This window comes from Rhinopithecus bieti, unplaced genomic scaffold (genome assembly GCF_001698545.2).
Source record: "Rhinopithecus bieti isolate Rb0 unplaced genomic scaffold, ASM169854v2 scaffold_32012, whole genome shotgun sequence".
NCBI lineage: Eukaryota > Metazoa > Chordata > Mammalia > Primates > Cercopithecidae > Rhinopithecus > Rhinopithecus bieti.
In genome coordinates, this window is record NW_016814432.1 from 72,124 (window position 1) to 92,701 (window position 20,578).

Below are 20,578 nucleotides of genomic sequence, written 5' to 3' on the forward strand. Positions count from 1 at the left end.
GACAGCTCACGGATTATTTGGCAATAACTGCTACTTCCTGAATTTATGTGCGAGAGGCCTGAACAGTCTGGGGGACATGGAGACAAGAGTCTCACAGGCTGGCTCAAGACAGGAGACTTGCAAAGAAGAAGAGCAAGCAGCACAGGGCCCAGGCCTTACCCACATCCTGCTCCACCGCGGGCTGGAGGGGATGGCTGCAGCAGGAGTTCGGCGGACAGGGGGTCAGGTGGGGGGCAACCTTTGAGCAGGATGGAGGTTTAATAAATCAAGCCAATGCTATTTTGGGATTTGCTTTAGATCAGGCTGGAAAAGTAGGCTGCTTTTCAATGTAGGGTAGCTTGGTGTCATAAAACTTTGGGAATGTGCATTTTCTTCCCCCGAATACTAGAAGCTGATTTTATGCTCAGAGGTTGTTTCTTATGATTTCACACAGTAGAGAAAAGAATAAACACAAGATAGTCCCTTTAGTGCAGGCTGAGTTCCAGATCAGAAGTGCAGAGTAAGGACAGCTTCTCACTTGCTGGATTCTAAACCTGACCCCCGTCTTTAATACTGAAAATAACAATCTAGATGCTCTCTACAGTTCAGCAATTTAAAACCAGAGCAATCTGTTCAGATCTTCTCTGAAAATCATGACTCAGCATCTGAGATAGCTCCCCGCTCAACTCCCTGAGATACTGATGGATGACTCATATTTTTTGGAGGGGGCAGGTTGGGGAAGTGAGGAGGGTGTGTGTGTGTGTGTGTGTGTGAACAGGAGGGTGAGGAATTGCAGAATTGAGCAGCTGGACCTCAGCCTAGCCCCCAAGGTTTGTGGGATCTTTGCATTGAGCAAGAATTAACTCATTCAGATGAATGAGTTGCACTAAGTCTTTGTAAATGAGAGAGCCTGAGGCTTTGTTAGAAAGATCACACTGGGGTTTAATGATACAGAATGTCAGACAACCTTTTAAGCAGACTCTTGAAATAAGCCCAGAAGAACTACATGAAGCTATTTCAGTTGTGTTGTCTTTTGAGGATTTGGGGTCAATGACACAAGACGGAAATACATTTCCTAGGCCCAGTGACTGATGACTCACGAAAAGGTAAAACTGCTGAACTGTCTCCATGATAAGGAGCAGCTGTTTCCAAATCTGAGTAGCTCCACTTTCATCTGCCTCACGGAACAGAAGGCAAACTGTGATAGCCATTGTCCAGGCTGACATCTGGAAACCACGGATGGGGCGATAAATTAACATAAAAGGGATGATAAAAATCAAGGTAATAAGAAGATAATTCTATAGAGAAACAGCAAAAGGAATTATTTCATATATCCTTGCCCCCCTTGCCCATATATTTGTATAAAAAAATCTGCTTCTACAATATTAATAAATATTGATAAGTCAAAACTTAGATTTCAAAAGGCTGAAGGCTTGTTTTTGGAACCGAAATTTTATTTGTACTTTTGCCTGGAATGGTGACTTCACCTGCAGCTGGCGGCTCTTCCTGGGTGGGGCATGAATGAATGAAAATTCCAGCATGCTCGGGAGCAAAGACCAGCTTCCCTTTTTAGGGAATGGGAACTGGCCATTCTGAATAGTGAGCCCTGAGATGCCAGAAATGGATGTGGTACACACAGAGACTCTTTTCGTTTTAAAAAAAGAAAACCTTTACAGAAATGCTTTCTCTGCCTAGTAGAGCTTCCCAGGACCATAAAGGCTTAACCAAGGGAGCTGCAAATCAAGGCAGAAGGCACCAGAGGCGAGGCAGGGGCTGCCTTCAGGCCTAGGATGGTCCTCTCCCAAGTAGCCCCTGCTTCTGTGGGCTTCAACCAAGTGTGTTTTAAACTTAAAATAAAAATGTATGAACACTCAAATGTGTGCCACGCAATGTATTGAATTTAAATTTGTTTCTTGGGAATTGAATTCAATTCCAAAGTATATGGCAGGGAAGGAGGTTGATATTTGCCATATAATTAGTCTAAAAAGACTTTATAATTAAACAAAACTCTTCCTTTAAAGGACATTTACTAATTTGGAGACATCAAACAGTTGGAAAATCACATAAGATGTAGGGACTGTCAAAGGAATGTCTGGGCAGAAGGAGGCAGCAGGGACCTGAAGTTGGGCAGCCAGTGTGCTTGCCCTTCCATGGCTGAGGTCTCCCTCATTTGAATGGCACCTTCATTTGAAGGACTGAATGGGGTACAGGTCAGGGTCATGGGGCATGTTTACTGGCTCACTTTGTTCTCTCCCAAATCCTCTTGGCCCTGGGGCACTGCCTGGGCAGGCCCCCCGGTCTCCCTCTGTGGGAGAAGAAGAAACCTAGCTTCTGGGGAGAGAAGTCTCCTGATCCTTGACACCCCGTGGCAGCTACTGGTTCCGGCAGACTTCAGAAGCCTAACGCTATCAATGAACTTGAAATAATTCTGTTTTAATCACCAATGTGCAGAATATTTTTGTTGCAATTACTCTACAAACTGCAAACCACCAATCCTCCTAACGAAGTTAGCTACTTTAGATACCTGGTGACCTAATATGAAACCTCATCTTCCTGTTTCCCGCTTTTCCTTTGGAAACTTGCTACAATGAAGTCCTTTGCCTCCAAGTTTTAAGGAACATGAGACAAGACACCAGAGAAATGAAAAAATATACACAGGAAGAGCTTTTATCCATATAAAAATTAATTTAAATGCAAATAAGAAAAGGAAAGGTTAAGTGACTTTGGTGTAACTAATTATTTTTCTATCTTGCCAGAGTACATTAAGGAAAATTCACATTGACAAAAATATAGTCACATGAAGAAGAAACAAGTCGGTTTTCCTAAGGTAGGACTTGGCTTTTCACAAGAATATCAATCCAGCTTTTTGTTGGGAGTAGGGAGAGTGGAGTGAGCAGGGAACTGATGAAAATGAACTTCTTTTTTTTGAGAGGAATCTCACTCTTTTTTTTTTTTTTTCTTTTGAGACGGAGTCTCGCTCTGTTGCCCAGGCTGGACTGCAGTGGTGCAATCTCGGCTCACTGCAAGCTCCGCCTCCTGGGTTCATGCCATTCTCCTGCCTCAGCCTTCTGTGTAGCTGGGACTACAGGCGCCCGCCACTGCACTCGGCTAGTTTTCTGTATTTTTAGTAGAGACGGAGTTTCACCGTGTTAGCCAGGATGGTCTCGATCTCCTGACCTCGTGATCCGCCCGTCTCAGCCTCCCAAAGTGCTGGGATTACAGGCGTGAGCCATCGCGCCTGGCGAAAATGAACTTTTAAAGTGACATAAAGTTCAACAAAGGAGATCTCCACTTAAACCTGACTTGATCTAGCTTTCCTCTATTTTTACTCATCCCAGCGCCACAAGTCCACAGCCTCTGTCCAAGGGAATTCAACGCTGGAGGGAGGAGTGAGCTGCACCCGGCGAGGAACTAGCAGGGCTCACGAGTGGAGCCAGGGAAAAGTCTACACGGGAAAACGGAGCCAGGACCCAGAAGCCACTGGCTGACACATCTGATTTTCTTATTACTGCAGAGCTACCAAATAGCACAGTATTATGTGTACATTGAGCAGGACATTATGGAGAACATACAACGTGACCACATGAGGCATGGTGGTTTGTATTTTTAAAATAAAAGCTAAGTTCATGGAATTCACCCTGAATGGATAATAATGAAGCTGTCTTAGAGGTGTTGCGAGTCAGCCAAGGATTTATGATACTGATCAAGCAGTTTAATCTTAAACTGGAGAACAAGATGGTCTCACCTAGTGTACCACAGGGATGAAATCCCCTAGGAGATCAGAAACAATACTTAATAAGATTAGACTATAAAATTTCAAACTACTTCTGAAAAAAAAACACACACACACACATCATATGATAGCCTGTAAAAGGTAACTTTCAAAAGATTAAGGGATAACGTCTTAAACACATGTGTACATCATATGAGAAAATACAGTAATTCTGAACATGATTAAATATGTTATGAAAGACAGGGGCAATCCCCTTCAACCCAGAGGTGTGGGTTGCAGGACTCTTGTGATGGGCTGTTTGGGCAGTGCCCATCAGAGTCATCTTGGGTGTCCGTCAAAGAAAGACGTCCCTGCCTCCCCCAGACTCACCAAAACAGAAAAAACAGCCCCCCGCCACCCACCACACCAATCCTGCTGTGCAAGCTCTAGAAGGGTTTAGGTGCTAGAAAGCCCAGTGCCCCAAGGGCAGTGCTCAGCTGGAGCCTAGTAACTGTCAAAAGTAGTTCAGCTTCAGCCCTCCAGAAATCTGGGATTTTGGAAAAGATCAAACTTATTTTATTGCCATTCCGCAAGTCTATGTTTTCTTTCATTTGTCATCCTCTGTAAGTTAAAAAGGCAAACACAAAGGGCTTATGGGGGCCACCTGGGGATATGTCATTTTAGGGAGGCGGGTAGAGAAGCATAGCCAACTTTCTGGTTGATGACTAGGTTTCATCCATTTCAAATAAAATTCACCTCTGAAAAATTAGACACTTCTAATTATACATAGAGTGATTAGCATGATAAATGAGGGGATATGCTGTTAGCAGAATTAAATGGTTTTAGAGAAAGTTTTTTGTACTGTTATCATAGAGCAGAGGAAAATCCAACCACTAAGGAAACAGAAACATCTCAGTCATATTGTCACATGAAAAAAGCAAGTTGCAAAGCAACAACAGAACTAAATTGATATTATTTGTGTGTATATATGAAACAAATATTTGAAAATGCTTAGATCAAGACATCTATTTTACATCATGGTGACCATAGTTAATGTATTTTATACTTGAAAATTGCTGAGAGTAGATTTTAAGTGTTCTCACCACACACACAAAATGGTAAGTATGTGAGGTAATGCGTATGTTAACTAGCTTGATTTAATCATTCCACAATGTATTTGTGTTTCAATACACCATGTTGTACGCTATAAGTATACACAATTTCTACTTGTGAATTTAAAAATAAGTCTAAAAAATTAAACAACATGAGAACAAAATGTTCAGAAAAAGGTTGGGGAAGACACACCAATGAATGTTGGATACCTTGAGGGGAGGAAAGGAGGAGGAGGACTTCTGCTTTTTATTCCCCACTATCTGGTTCTCTGTCCAGCTGGAATTTAGGATGAACCTGAACAAGAATGTGTGCTACTTGTATTTAAAAACAAAACAAAACAAAACAAAACAAAAACCAAAAAGCTCTCCATGTGATGTTACGGAAGTGTCTCATCATAAAGCCTAGACAATTTACTTCGGAGTCAAGCAAATGCTAAGTTATTATTTGGAAGAGATCTTTAAGGATTGAAGACAGAACATACTCATGGCACAAATAATAGGAACTCTGTCTACACATGATCATATACTCTAATCATGAGAACATTCCCTGAACACTTGCTGGGTTTAAACCAACCTTGAAATCAGTTATTTGCCCAAGGCAAGTAGTAATTTATGGCAAGCCCATAGAAAAGACAGATGATTTAATTGATTTGGCTGCTTGTGTCTCTCCATGGAAGAAGATGAATATTTTATTCTCGAGGCTTGGTCAGGCCCATTCTATCAGGATTGGTATACCAAAAACAAAGCACCCAACCAGCGTTTAAAAAACATTTTTACATACCTGATCGCTTCTGCCATTTTAGTGCTTTCTCTTTTCCTGTCATCTGTCAGACGTCGTATAAAATAAATAAAGTCCAGTCCACAACAGAAGACGCTGCCGACCGCGCTGAGCAGTACAAGCTTGCTGTCATCGGCAGCGGCCGTGCTCAGAGCGCTCTGGACTTCTCTCATCACCTGAAAGTCACCAGAAGTTAAAGTGGCAAAGAATATTTTGGGTGTGAAATCCTAAAAGCATTTTTTTTTTTTTTTTTTTTTTTTAGACAGTCTCATTCTGTTGCTCAGGTTGGCGTGCAATGGTTTAATCAAGGCTCACTGCACTCTCGAACTCCTGGGCTCAAGCAATCCTCCCACCTCAGCCTCCTGAGTAGCTGGGACTACAGGCTTGGACCATCATGCCTGGCTAACCTGTCAACTTTTTTGTAGAGATGGAGTTTTGCTATGTTGTCTAGGGTGGTCTTGAACTCCTGGGCTCAAGGGATCCTCCTGCCTTGGCCTCCCAAAGTGCTGGGATTACACACATCAGCCATCACGCACGGCCTGAAAGCATTTTATTACTGGATAATCTGCATCTATGAAAAATGCATCATAGCCTGATAGTTACTGATATCTACCATGATTTTAATTAATTTGCAAATGTCTGTTTTTCTGTAACCGGAGATTGAGATGCTGGGGATGGAGTGAAATATAACTGCATAACTAGAGTATAATTAAAAAGACATGCGAATCTACATTATCTTAGTATTACTACAGCCATTGCGGCTCTTAGATAAGGCAAGTTGCTTATTATATCACTGGGCATTTCTCCAGTTTGGACAGCAGGTGGCACATTCAAACCAGTTGAAAGAAACTCGTTCAGTTCTGTTTCGGTTTTGTTTTGTTTTAAAAACTACCCTATTACACTTGGGACAGAAAATAGTTTGCTGCGTAAGTGCATTAAGTCCAAGTACATTAGCACAGACAGGTAATTTTAGGGCATAAAATCATTTTAAATGATCTCTGTGAAGCATTTAAAAATAACTAATGAAGGGACTCTGCAGTCTAAAAATGTACCAAGGACCAACTTTGAACTGGTTTGTTATGTGACCCCGGGCAAACACACAGACTTTCTGTAGTTAGGTTTTCTTGTCTGGACAAAACTCAAGCTAGCTACTCATAAACTACTAGGACTTAAGATTTTGGAAAGGTATAGGTTAGGTTCAAATACTGCCAATTCTAGAAACTTCACAAAATTCATGTTCTAACCTTTCCTACAACCAGTTCTGAAAACTTCCTTACGAGGCACTACCAGCAATGAGCATGCGTGGAAAGCCCCGCCGTGTGTTCTGCTACAGCCGCTGAGGAGTATCTGGGGCCTGGAAAGACGGTAAAGATTCTGAAGGGACTGGGACCCCCGAGGCACTTACATTCTGTCTGAACAAAGAACCCTTTCAGAATCTGATGAAACCTAAAGCAAGGCACGTGCACACACATTTTCCACGTGCCTTCATGGAGCCCTGTGCCCACCAAATGAAGAGCTTCCAGGCAGGAGGTGGACCAGAGGCACAGAGCCCTGGGTGGACCCACACCCAGGAGAATGGGGAAGGACACGCAGCACACTCCCAGCATCCTGAATTCATGGCCATCAGAGGTGTGACACGGAGCAAAGCCCGCAACTTCTCTGCTCCCTCCCTTCTGGTGGGCATCGGGAGATGGCCCAAAGGGAAGGTTTAGAAAGAGCACAGGAAGAGCCAATTCCGCCAAGCAGGCCCGGAAATCAGGCAGGGAGAAGCGCGAAGCCCACGCCAGCCCAAGAGTGCCTCTCACCTCTGGATTTAGTGAGTTATTCTCTGAGGACTTTGTGGATAACAAGATGTGGGTGAAGCCATCCTGCTTCCTGACCACAATATCTCTGTATCTGTAGGCACTTTCTGTTTGCCTCACGCTGAAACGCAATCGTTTGTCAAAAGGCTGGTCTCTTCTGTCGTCAATAAATTTCCTTTTGCTGGCCGTCACTCCTGTAACAGATGTCTGTATGCTGGTTGTCCCATTGGCTGTTAATGCATCCATGAACGGAGATGTACCTGCCGAGAGTTTGAAATCACAGTAGTCTGTGACGTCCCACCACCAGTTCACTCCCAAGTGTCATCTTTGAACTGGATACAAATGTTCATTACACACTTAGGATTTAATGTATTCATATAAGAACATTAAAACTTCGAACCTTTAGAAAGCCAAAGTCTACTTTTAAAGCCACTTTTTCTCTTTCAATGTCTGACAAGAAAATCACTCTTGTTTGACCTTGCCTAAAAGTACAGATGGAGACGTACTCATTGAAAGGAGGCTACATAGTTAAGAGATTTTTTTAAAGGACAGAATCGAGAGAGAATGGATCTCGTGGAGACTGTCTATTCCAGGTTTGAGAAGCTGAAAGAAAAAAGGAAAATGATTCAGGAAAATATCTTATTATTAGAGTCAAGGCCATCTAGTTGAAACTTCTTTTTCCGAAAGCAAAATAAACTGGATAGACACACGGATGCAGCCAGCCTTCCCTCTGGGTCACAGAGCCGTGTGGCAGCCACCACTTCAGACCACCGCCCCGTGGGACACTCAGGAGTCGTGTCTAGCTGCCCTGGGAGGGACTATCAGAAAGTCCATCTACTTGTCCCAGTTCCACTCCTTTTTCAAACAGCCCTGTTAAGCAGCTGAAGATAGCTCTCCTCTCTCCCACCACATAAAGCATCCTGCCAACGTTCCCTCATATGTCACAGCTTAACAGCAGCAAGCGTGTTTTGCCAGCGTCTTGAGACGGGGTCTTGCTATGTTGCTCAGGCTGGTCTAACTCCTGGCCTCAAGTGATCCTCCTACCTTGGCCTCTCAAGCAGCTGAGATGTACAGGCATGAACCACTGCGCCTGGCTAAGAATGCAAATAATTATCCTATCTACATGAATTGTCCAGACATGATCTAATGTGGTGATGAATGCACAGAGTGGATGGGGAAAAAAGGAAAGAAATGTAAGAAAACCAGATCAGGCTTTACTAGTAACATCAGCAACGGTAGAAGTTCTCTGAGCACGGAGCATGAAGAATTATGAATCAGCAATATTTCCTCCAAAGTGAAAGAGAGTAAGCCAAAACCACCAGAAAACTCAAGAATGGACGTTTCAGAGGAGCCAAATAACCTCCCCGGCAAAACAACCTGGCTTTCATTCAACTGCTGGAAGTACTATTTTAATTGCTAGAGCTTTTCTTTTTTTTAATTAACTTTTTTGAAAAATTTAAAGAGGTTATAATACATATATATGGTTCAAGAACCTAAAATATAAAAGATATTAAAGTGAAAGCCCCCCACAACCTGATCCTATTTGCACAGGTCCCCCTGCCCTCTTAGAAACTGGGGCTGGTTTCTCAGGGGCCCCACCAGAGCATCTCCATGGATATACAAGAAAACATCAGGCAGACTTCTCCATCACCCTGGCTTTTAAAAGCACACATGGCAGTACACTAGACACAGGGTTTTGCTGTATCTTATACATTGTTGCCTTGCTTGTACATCTACAAGAAATACACATTGCTACATCTCATGGTTATTCCTTTGACAATATCTTAGACTGGCTTCTCTATCAGAACATAGCTTCCTGTTCTTTCCAAAGACTGCGTGGCAGGCGAGGCCCACGGTAGGGATGCACTGTAATTCCTTTTCCAGTCCACACTTGAATACGCACTACTATTCAGGGACTTGTCAATATGACCAACAACACAGTGACCTCTGTCACCCCAACTCTGTCAAATCTCTACAAGTTTCCAAACGACTCGTAGCCTGGAGTAGTTCTAACTGAAGACCACAGGGTCGGATGTTACCAGTCAGCCAAGGTGTTGCTGAGTCCTTCCAAAGAACTCAGGAAAGACTTTTTTCTTTTAACCTCCATCCTCTTCCCTACGAGATCCTTCTCTCATCTTTGTTTAAAAATGTTTGGCAATCTTGTCTCCCCTCAGGAACCCTCTCTAATCTGTTCCTCTCCTCTGTGACATCCTCCAGTCTCAGTCCCATCACAGCCTCACCTGCCTGCACTTGCTGTCTCCCTCTGTCCATCATTCTTCACCCCATTCAACTGGGACCCAGAGTCCACATGGCCAGGAACCTTCTGAGTCTACAGAAATGGATGCTGGATGCTCCGAACCTGTGAGTCTGGAGGAGCGGGAAAGGGGCTTCCACAGGGCAGCCTGGAGTTGCTGAGGGAGGAGGTGAGGGAGAAACGCTTGCTCCTCCAGGGTGAGTATCCAGGTGGAGATGTGCATGGCCCGAAGTGCACATCTAGATCAGGGGAGGGAAGTCAGGGCTGGAGAGAGGTACTTGGGGAGAGGTACTTGGGGTTGGTGCCAAAAATGGCTAAACTGACGGTATGAGCTCCCAGGGGAAGACTGACACGGAGAGTGAGCCTGCTGAAGCCAGCTGGGAAGTGCTGGGGAGGAGCACAGGCAGAGCCAGGAGGTAGCAGGGAAGCAGGAAAGCAGTAACTGGCTTTCTCAAAGGAAGGAGAGCAGGCCACAGCAGTGAGGATGTGTCTGCAGGGGCACGTGCTGCAGAGGTGGAGGAGAATGCAGAAGAGGTAACGTAGGGGGAAATGAGAGGCCACTCGTAGGCGTGGGCAATGCTTCACTATAGCGTGAAGAGTGGAAGCCAGACCACAGGACACAATGAAAGACAACTAAAAATCAATCAATAAAAACACACATGAGCACAGCAGTTGTTGTTAGAAGTGCAGGTGAGAAGACATTGCCACTTAGGTGACAGCCGACAGCAACAATTTCCCTGCCTAAAGAGAGATCACACCAGGAACAATGCCGTGCAGACGCAGGCAGAGGCTACGTGACACAGTGCTGGCATGTTGAGACAGGAGACAGATGCGGAGACTTTGGGCATTCTCAGAAGGGGGTTCCTTCAGACTACACATGCCAGCAGCTGGTAATGCCAAGTGAGAGCTCCGTGGGTCTTGAAGAGCTCCTCAACCTGAGCTGGATTTTTAATTGCTGCTATATCCAAGCACAAAAAGCAGCATCCTGGCAACACAGGGAAGGCCTGGTGCCATGGCCCAAATGCCTGTGTCTCACCCCAATTCCCGTGGTGAAATCCTCACCCACAAGGCGATGGTCTGAGGAGGTGGGGCCTGTGGGGGGTGATTAGGTCATGGGGGTGGGACCCTCATGAATAGGATGAGTGCCCTTATAAATGAGGGCCGATACCCCCTGGCCCTTCTGCCATGTGACAATGCAGCAAAAACGTGCTATCTGTGAACCAGGAAGTGAGCCCTCAGCAGATCCTGAACCTGCTAGCACCCTGATCCCTGATCCTAGGGTTCTCTCCAGAATTATGAGAATAATCAACACAATAATTCTGTTGTGTATTTACAAGCCACCCAGTTTATGGTATTTTGTTATGGCAGCCCAAATGGCTAAGACACCTGCCTCCCACCAGGACCAAGCTGGCTGGCTTCAGGTCCGCCCTCCCCAACTCTGAACTGCTCTTGCTTTCACTGTCTTTCCTTTCTCTATGTAAAAGTCACACATTCCTTAAACCCTCCCAGCAGTTTTCCTGGGGGCTTCCTTCCACCGAAGCCACATTTCTAGGCTATGGAGTCTACGTAGCCTTTATATGTGAGTCTCAGAAAAAGCTCAGCATTTTCTTTGAGGCGACAGTGCCTACGGAACTATCCGTGGTTCTGCTAATTTAAAAATGGATTCATTTTGGCTCATGCTGACCAAGACTACTCGACTTGGCGTTCAGCCTGCTGTGTTAAAACTGTGTTGGCTCCTAGTGCCAGTGAGGTCCCTGCTCATTTCAGACTCTGTGATCTTGCTGGAGCTTCAGCGACTACATCCCACCCCAATGTAATTCCTGGCACTCCCTGTTACTCATCTGAGTAGGGCATGTGACACTGAACTTTGCACTATTTAGGTAGAGAAGTATTCACAGCAGGATCAAGTCTTGGAGTCCCAGACTGCCAGCACTGACTAGGACCCTGATCATCACATGTGCCCCCCACTCAAGACAATCAAGCCACAGTGTTCTCACATCACCCAGGGTTCTCACGCCACCCAGGGTTGTGCCCATCTCAGGACCTTTGCACATGTTCTTCCTTCTGCCTAGAACATCTATGACCTGGAATTCAAATGGCCAGTTTATTCTGCTTATCTGAACGGCAGCTCAAATTTCAGCATCTCAGACAAGCCTTCTTGGACCTCCCATCCTAATGCCAGTCCCTCCCATCAGCACTTCTTATCACCCTGGTTTGTTTTCTTCAAAGCACCCCGAAAGTTATTTCTTTCTCATTGTATTTTTATTTATAGTATCATCTATGCACTCCACTAAGCTGTGTGTAAGAGCAGGGTCCTCACCTGTCTTATCCACCCATCCCCAGTGCACACAACACTCAGTACATATTTACTCAGTAAACTCATGGAAGGGCCCTTCAAGTCCCTTTAGTCCACATCCCTCAATTTAGAGATGAGTAGCTTAAGTGACTGGCCAAGTGTCACACAGCTCATTACCTCAACCCAAGCCAGGGATGGTAAGCTCTACACTTCAGAGCAGAATTAGCACTGAGATTCAGAAAAAACTCACCCCCCACCCCAAACTGTGGAAATCAGTGCGACTCCCCTGGGACGACGACACTCATGGAAACACAGGAGTACAAGTTGCCTCTGTGGACTGAGAGTTCCTTAAGAATTTGGATTCAGAGAGTACCAAGGCTTTCCTAGGATTTATTAACATAAAATTCGACTAGGAAAGAAACCTATCTTAGTATCTCTTGCAGTAGTTGATTTTCTTTTAATATGTTCAAGAGCAAAAAGGATACCCTCAAATACACATGGTGAATCTGTTAAGTATCACTGCTTCAAAAAGTGCAAGTCTCCAACAATGACTTGTGACACCCACTTCCCAACTAAAGAGAACAGCGTCTGTACTTCTTCACCCGCCACTGATAACTAGGAAACTGAATAAAATACAAATAACAACTGTTTGCAGGCACTGGACCACAGGCTGTGCAGGGCAATGCTACCAGAGTGAAAGGAGACAAACATGGTGAGCCTAACAGTCCACCCGCCTTTCCACCGAAAGCAGCTGCCACACTGCAGGTGCAGGGAGGGGAACCCAGACACAGCTGGCAAAAACGCTGTCTTAGAACAGATGACTTGGGGGAGGCCCAGGAGGCTGTAATTTGTGAGGCATGATATGGAAAAGGAGGAAGCTACACAGACAGAAAGTTCCAGAGAGCCTAGGAATCCCTTTGAGTCTTTGCTGAACCAATCTGAGCATGCACAGGGAGAAATTCCACAAGGCTGGGCACTGAATAACTTTTGAGGAAAGAACAATTACCAGAGACCTATAAAACGAATAATCTCAAGTTTGCCTAGGGACGGAGGTCCTCATCAGCCACAGCAGGGACCTCATCAAATACATGAGACATTCAGTAGAGACCCCAGAACAGGCACATATCAGCAGTGGAAATAATCTAGCTCTAGAATACAGAATACTTCCAACTGCACTAACAAAGCTTCAAAATAAGCTGTGAAAGGATCAAACTGATATGCAACTAACAATTTACTGCCAGAACAAATCTAACACTTTAAAAAAGCATACAACAAAATCCAGCACCCCAAAATGTAAATCACAATGTTCAGTAATCAATCAAAAATTACTAGACAAGAAGTGGGAAAATAGGACCAGTGACTAAGATTAAATCAGTTAATAAAGACTAAAAATGAGAGATGATAGTATTACCAGAAAAGAACATCTTCAAAACTGTTATAATCTCAATGTGCTCAAGGATTTAAAGAAAAACATCAACATAATGCAGAAATGAAAGATCAGAAATAAAAATTTCATTGAATATGTTTAACCAATTAGATACTAAAAAGATCAGAGAACTTGAAGGCACAGCAATAGGCTATGTCCAAAATGCAGTATGACAGGAGAAGAAACAGAAAAAACAATGAGCCCGAGTGCCCTGTAGGACAATGTTATCTAGCATATGTGTAATTTGAGTCTCAGAGAAGGGATGTATGTGTGGGTGTATGTGTGTAAGTAAAATATTTGCAGAAATAATAGTGGAAAGTTTTCCATATTTGATAAAAACCAGAAGCTGACAGATCCAAGAAGCTTAAAAAATACTAATTATGATAAATACACACAAACCCCAAACTAAGGCCTATTATAATCTGTTGATAACACGAGAACAAAAAGATTAGATAGAATAACGGAACTCAATACTGACATTCAGAAAGTATACAAGACAGAAGAAAATGGAATGGCACCTTTGAAGTATATGAAGAAAAAAAAAAGTCAACCTATATACCCAGCACACAAGCAGCAGAAATGTCCTTCAAAAACAGAGGAGAAACAAACACATTTCTAGATAAAGGCTGAGAGAGGTTGTTACCAGCAGGCCTGCACTGTAAGGAATGTTAAAAAAATGTTCTTCAGGCAGAAGGAAAATAATACCAGACAGAAGCCTGAATATATACAAAGGAATAAAGAGTATCAGACCAGTAAATATATGAGTGAAAATGACCTGCACCGACTGCATACTAAGTGTAATTAACTAAATGTAGACAGTAGTAACCGTCTGGCCTCATCACTGAAACAATGTCTCCCCTGCTTTCATACCAACCTAACAAAAATGAATAAAACCACTTTGTACATACTACAAAATATATTAAAGTATCTTTAAAAAATGACTATTCTTTGGAAAAATATAAATTCTCAAGACTGATCTTTGATGTGGCAGAAACAAAAAGAAAAAAAAAACAAGGAAAGAGAAAAAATCATTAACGAATTACCTCTTAAAACAGTTTACAAGCTACGCAGGTTAAGGAACAGCTGTGTAGTAACAAATAGCCTCAGAGCACAGAGAAAAGAAAGAAAATTCACCCAATCTGTTTTGCGAAGATAACCCTGACCAGACACAAATGCCACAGAGCAAAATCACGCACCAATTTTACCCGTTACTCATGAAAACACAATCTTACTGTACTAATAGTTAACAGTTTATGTAAAGGGCATTTTAAGATGTTGTGAGATAGCTTAGTTCAAGGACAAGAATTGCAAAAATATACTCCACAACAACATTTCTAGATTCTGGGAACTATTTAGAAAATAATACATTAAAAAGAAAACACCCATAATCCCTAACTAAAATTAGGAATAAGTAACTTCAAAATTAAAAAAAAAAAAAAAGGAATAAACAAGTAGAAAACATCAAGTTGTACTAAGAAACAAAAAGACCCTCTCCCCCTGCAACCACACACACAAAAAAGGTGGGGGGTGGGAATGCCATGATTCTGGAGAACACCAAATATTGTAAAGCTATTTCTCTTTCCAAATTTGAATTCTAGTAGACTTCCGATTAAAACTTTGGTGGTTAAGATTTAGCAGGACAGCAAGACAAGCTAAAATTTTTTTGAAAAGAATAATGAGGGAAATATGCCTAACTACTTGTATATTACCAATCTACATGAAGAGCACAGTTCTAGCACAGGGGAAAATGATGAGCTAGAATTAGTCTAAGAATAGCTTCTGTGATGAGGATACATGCATCACAAATCAATAAGCTGGTATAAACCATTCAATAAATAGCAAAAGTCTTGTTCAATAAAAAGCATAACAGAACGTGAAGTTTCTAGATGGAGAAGAACTTAAACAGGAAAAGGGTTAAAAAATTTGAGTACATAAAAATTGAAAATTTCACAGATGAAAAGCTAGTATTTTATCATTAAAGCACTAAAAACTGCAAAGCATAAAACAGACCTAAAAACACACACAAGGCTGGGCGTGGTGGCTCACTCCTGTAATCAATCCCACCACTTTAGGAGGCCAAAGCAGGTGGATCACTTCAGGTCAGGAGTCTGAGACTAGCCTGGTCAACATGGTGAAACCCCGTTTCTACTAAAAATGCAAAAACTAGTCGGGTGTGGTGGCGCATGCCTGTAGTCCCAGCTACTCGGGAGGCTGAGGCAGCAGTGAGCCAAGATCACACCACTGCACTCCAGCTTGGGTGACAGAGTGAGACTCCGTCTCAAAAGACACACACACACACACACACACACACACACACACACACACACGATGTGTACAGCTAATTCAAATGAAGGAATGAAAACACTAAAACATAAAAAATTGATCTGATTAAAAAAAAGACACATTCTTTCTACCTTCAGATTAGAAAACTTTAAAATATGGCCATCTAGGGCTAGCGAAGGGCACATATACATAAATTGGTTCCTAGAAAGCAATTGTGTAAGATGTGGCCATCAACCCCTGCCCTTGTAATTCTACTTTTAGAATTTTACTCCTAAAACAGAAAGTATATGAGGGTATGTTTTTACACACAAAAGGTATTCAAACAGCTTTACTTCTGAAATGGAAAAATTGCCAAAAGCGCTAAACTTTGTGCCTAGCGGTAAGGAAAGAGTAAAATTAATGATGGCATGCATGTACCTGACTTAATATTATATAGCTATTATGCTTGTGAAGATTTTTAAAAATACAGGTCAGTAAGCGCATCACAGCAGCTACCATTTATATCATACCTTACACATGCTGAGCTCCGAAGCATAAAATCTGACTCAACTCCCTGCAGCAGCGCACCTGAAAGGTGTGTGGGACCTGCAGATCTGATTCCCACGCTCGTGTCCTTCCACTGCCCATCCCCAAAGTCATACATGAAAAAATAAAAATGAAAGATAACAAAAGGGGTATGTGGACAGATAGATATCAACAATGCTTCCATGTGAGTTTATTAGGAATGTAAATTATAGAAATGTTAATAATGGCTCTTTCTTGCTGAGAGAGACATAGAATAAATCTTATCTTCTTGCTATTCTGTAAATTTTTGCAATATATTACTGACGGAATCAAGAAAGCACTTGAAACTATACTATAGGATCCAAAATCCAGACAGAAGTGTCTGTGATATTATTCTTCAGTAGGTAAAGATTAACAGATATTTCTCCAATTATATTTTAGTTTAGAATTGTGTAATCAAGAGTTAGCAAGTTTTAATATGTTTTCAAGGCAGAAGGGTCTCAACTGCAAAAGAGTTCAAAACTGCTTTTAACTATCTTGGATATTAATGACCACTGTTGTCTTTGGTCTGAAGTCAAAAAGCAAGGACTACAGCATCTACAGAATTAACAGCTCTCCCTTTATGGAGTTTAATATTTCAAAACATTGTATTTACATATATTGAAAGTAATCCTATTTACCTATACAAACCTTACAATTTTATTCAGATTATACAATCTGCAAATTTTCTTTAAGAACAATTTTTCATATGAACATGGAAGTAAATGTAGGCTTTAAACATCAATACCTATTTTCTTCATAATGTGTTAAATAAGTCCTTCACAAATAACTGTAAAAGTGTCTTTGCTCCAACTCCTTCAACTCCAATTCCCTATCCATAGGGGTCTCCGAGTTAAAGGCCAGTCTAATTTTAGTAGACTTCCAATAAAAACCTCAGTGGTTAGGATTTAGCAGGGAGACAGGCTAAGAAATTTTTGAAAAGAAGAATGAGTGAAATATACCTAACTAGTTGTATGTTATAAATCTACACGAAGCGCATAGTTCCAGTACGGGGAAAATGATGAGCTAGAATTAGTCTAAGGATAGCTCCTGTGATGAGGATAGATGCATCACAAATCTATATACGCTGGTATAAACCATTCAATAGATAGTTCACTGTATGTGCTCATTCTTAGCCATCTCTAAGAAAGACTGATACACCATAAGGACTGAAATCATGTTTTGTTGTAAAAACAAGTGACACATTAGGGACAATCTGAGTACACTGCGAATTTCACACATTTATGCACAATTGTCTAAGGCAGTGAATGCACAACCACACCCAGCTGAAACTGGCTAGGCAGGAATACACAAAACACACACAAAACACACTCAAACAGCCGCCCACCCACAACTTTCTGTATGAGTTCAGATTGCAGTCCTTCTATTGCTTCACAGTAACCACACGCTGAAACCCTCCCAATGCCCACTTCCACAAGCAAATTTCTGCTGTCCTTTTTCAAGATAAAGTATCATATTTATTGTAGTACTTGCTTTTCTTAACTATTTGACACTTGAAATTGTGCTACTGTTTCTATTAGGCTAACGTGCCCATGACAAAGTTTCTGTGGGCTGTGCCTCTCATCTCATTTCCCCCATAAGCCCTGTAGCTTTTATTGCATGATTTTCCAGTGTGGCGATTTTTAGGAACACATATATCACATTATAGCAGTACTCATTGTAAGTTTTCTTTCTACTGCTCAGCTCAGTATCAAAGTCATTCGTTTTCTGGTTGACTCAAGAAAAAATTTATTCACAGCCATGTTTTAGACGTGGCCCTAAAAATAAAACCATTTAACTTAATGATATGCTTCAAGATGTCATACAAACCAACCAACAAGAGCTCAATGGGGAGCGAGGATGGAAATGCTTACTACCAAACACCACATTCACAGAAGGCTTTAAACTCACTTTGAAAGCAAAAGAAAAACCTGAGAATGGAGGAGGTGTAAAAGGCATTTTAGTCCATGAAACATACAAATAATTTCTTGAAACTGCTAAACAACTTCAGAATGCTAGAAATATAAGGACGGACAGGTGAACAGCAAACCACGAAATGAGAACATTAAATACCTGAGACTGCACAGGCTTAGGGAGCATTCTGAAAATCTACAGAGAACACAAGCTACGGTTCCTGCAATTAAAACGATTCTGTTTTACAGCTACCTTTTCACGGAGAATCAACCCCAAAACATTAAGTGCCAAAAGAAACGAGGGGACTTTAAAAAGAAAAATAACTATTTTGAGATAAAAGTACCAACTAATGAGATGATATATCTTTAAATCAACTCTAATTATATTTTCCTAAAACTAAATAAGACTAGCCTGATTAAACCACAGAACTGTGAACCTAGAGACGCATAATAATGTTGTATTAGATGTGGCAAGTGCAATGTGCTGCATGACAGCAGGGGTTCTCACCCTGACTCTGCAATGGGATTGCCAGGGGACTTTTAAAAAATGCTCCTTGGAGAAAGGGGAACTCTTTATTAACCACTGTTGGCAGGAATGTAAACTAGTACAGTCATTATGGAAAAGAGGATGCAGGTTTCTTCAAAAATAAATCTGTCATATGATCCAGCAATCTCTTGACTAGCTATTTATCCAAAGAAAATGAAATCAGCATGTCAAAGAGTCCTCTGCACTCCCATGTTTGCTGCAGCAGTATTCACAATAGCCGAGATATCAAACCAACCTAAATGCCCATCAACAAACGGATGAAGAAAATGTTGGTACATTTTGGAGTACCAAATACACAATGGAGTATTATTCAGCCTTAAAAAAAGAGTGAAATCCTGTCATGTGGGGCAACATGGGTGAGCCTGGAGGGCATCATGCTAAGTGAAATAAGCCAGGCACAGCAAGACCAACACTGCGTGATCTCACTCATATGTGGAAGCTAAAAAGTTGACCTCACGGGGAGTAAAACAGTGGTTACTAGAGGCTGGGAAGGAGGGGGTGAGGGGAGAAGAGCCAGAGGTCAGTTAACAGATATAAAACTAAAGCTAGACTGGAGGAGTAAGTTCTGAGTGTTCTATGGCACTGCAGGGTGATGATAATTAGCAACAATTTATTGTATATTTTCAAATAGCCAGAAGAGCAGATTTTAAATGTTACCAAAATAAAGAAATGATAAATGTCTGAAGTGATGGATTTGATCATCACATATTGCACATATATATCAAATTGTATTGTACATAATTGTAAGGTGTACATAAGTGTTGAGTAAAAATAATAAAAAATAAAAGGGGGGAAAAACGCTCCCTGGTCCACATTTGCAGGCACCTGAGGGCTCTGGGTGGAGCTCAGGCCTGCGCTGTGATCAGACGCACCCCGAGGCTGGGGACCTGCGCCAGGTAGGTGTGTCTGCTGTCCACTGATGATGCTGCATATCAGAGGCCCCAAACAGGATATTCAGGGTAACCCAAAGGAAATGGTTCAGGTCAGAACACTGAGATTACAGCAGCAGTAACAATTCCCGTAAATCAGATGAGGGATTGTTCAAGTCCAGGTAATTAACACAGATAAGTAACAATGATAAAAGGGGAGGCAGGCGGCTCAGGATCTGGAAACCAGCAGGGAGCCCTGAAGTGCGTACTAGTGGGCACTGTCAGGATTACTCCGTGTTCCCCGTTAAAACTGCACCCAAGGAAACACACTCAATACAGTGAAGTGGTCTCCAGTGTAGACACACTGTAACTGCTCGTTCTTGTATTTATACTTTTTTAACAATATTGTTCAGGAAGATAGAAATGTTCACATATTAATCATCTTTCCTCAGGATTAATTGCCCACGCATTGATAAGTCTTTCCGACTTTGTTTTATTCCTCACTGAAAGCAAGAGGGGGAATTCCAGTGAACAATCACACTGGATTTCAGAGCAAGGTGATCACAGGAGGTCGGAGACACAGATACCGAGGCAACGGGTCGGCAACCAACACCTGTGGAGCCATCACTGCTGGCCGGGCAGTACCAGGTGTCTCACCCAATCCCCATACCATAATCCCCTGAAGATGAAAACTTCAGGTCCAGGAGGCCTAAACACCTCGCCTGCCCAAGGTCACTGAGCAGGTGGGGGGTGCCACGCTCATACCAAATTTAGGCCTATGAGGCTGCACAAATGTGGTCTCCATCACACCCAGCTGCCTGCCACCACATAGGCAGTAATGGTACCTACACATGAAAAACAAACTAGCAAAATAAAAATGGTGGAAAAATGAGTGATTACTGACAAGAAACCTCTCCACAAAGGTTAGGAATATTCCCAGGGAATGCTGGTGAAGACTTTACAGAGTTGGGATTTAAACTGACTCCCAAGTGCTTTGCATGCATTTGGTGCTCAACATGTATTTTTTGAATGCAATTGGTAAAAAAAAAAAAAAAAAAAAAAAA

At 42.2% G+C, this 20,578-nt stretch overlaps 1 protein-coding gene across 1 annotated transcript in view; it reads right to left on the reverse strand.

The window, feature by feature from the left end:
* CDYL (chromodomain Y like) overlaps positions 1–20,578 on the reverse strand; it is a 62,973-nt gene that overhangs the window by 12,707 nt on the left and 29,688 nt on the right. Inside the window, exons 2-3 of the mRNA XM_017850359.1 lie at positions 7,387–7,643; positions 5,585–5,757 (exon numbers count right to left, since the gene is read on the reverse strand). Of these exons, the coding sequence (XP_017705848.1) occupies positions 5,585–5,757; positions 7,387–7,643 (430 nt within the window). The remainder of the gene's footprint in view (positions 1–5,584; positions 5,758–7,386; positions 7,644–20,578) is intronic.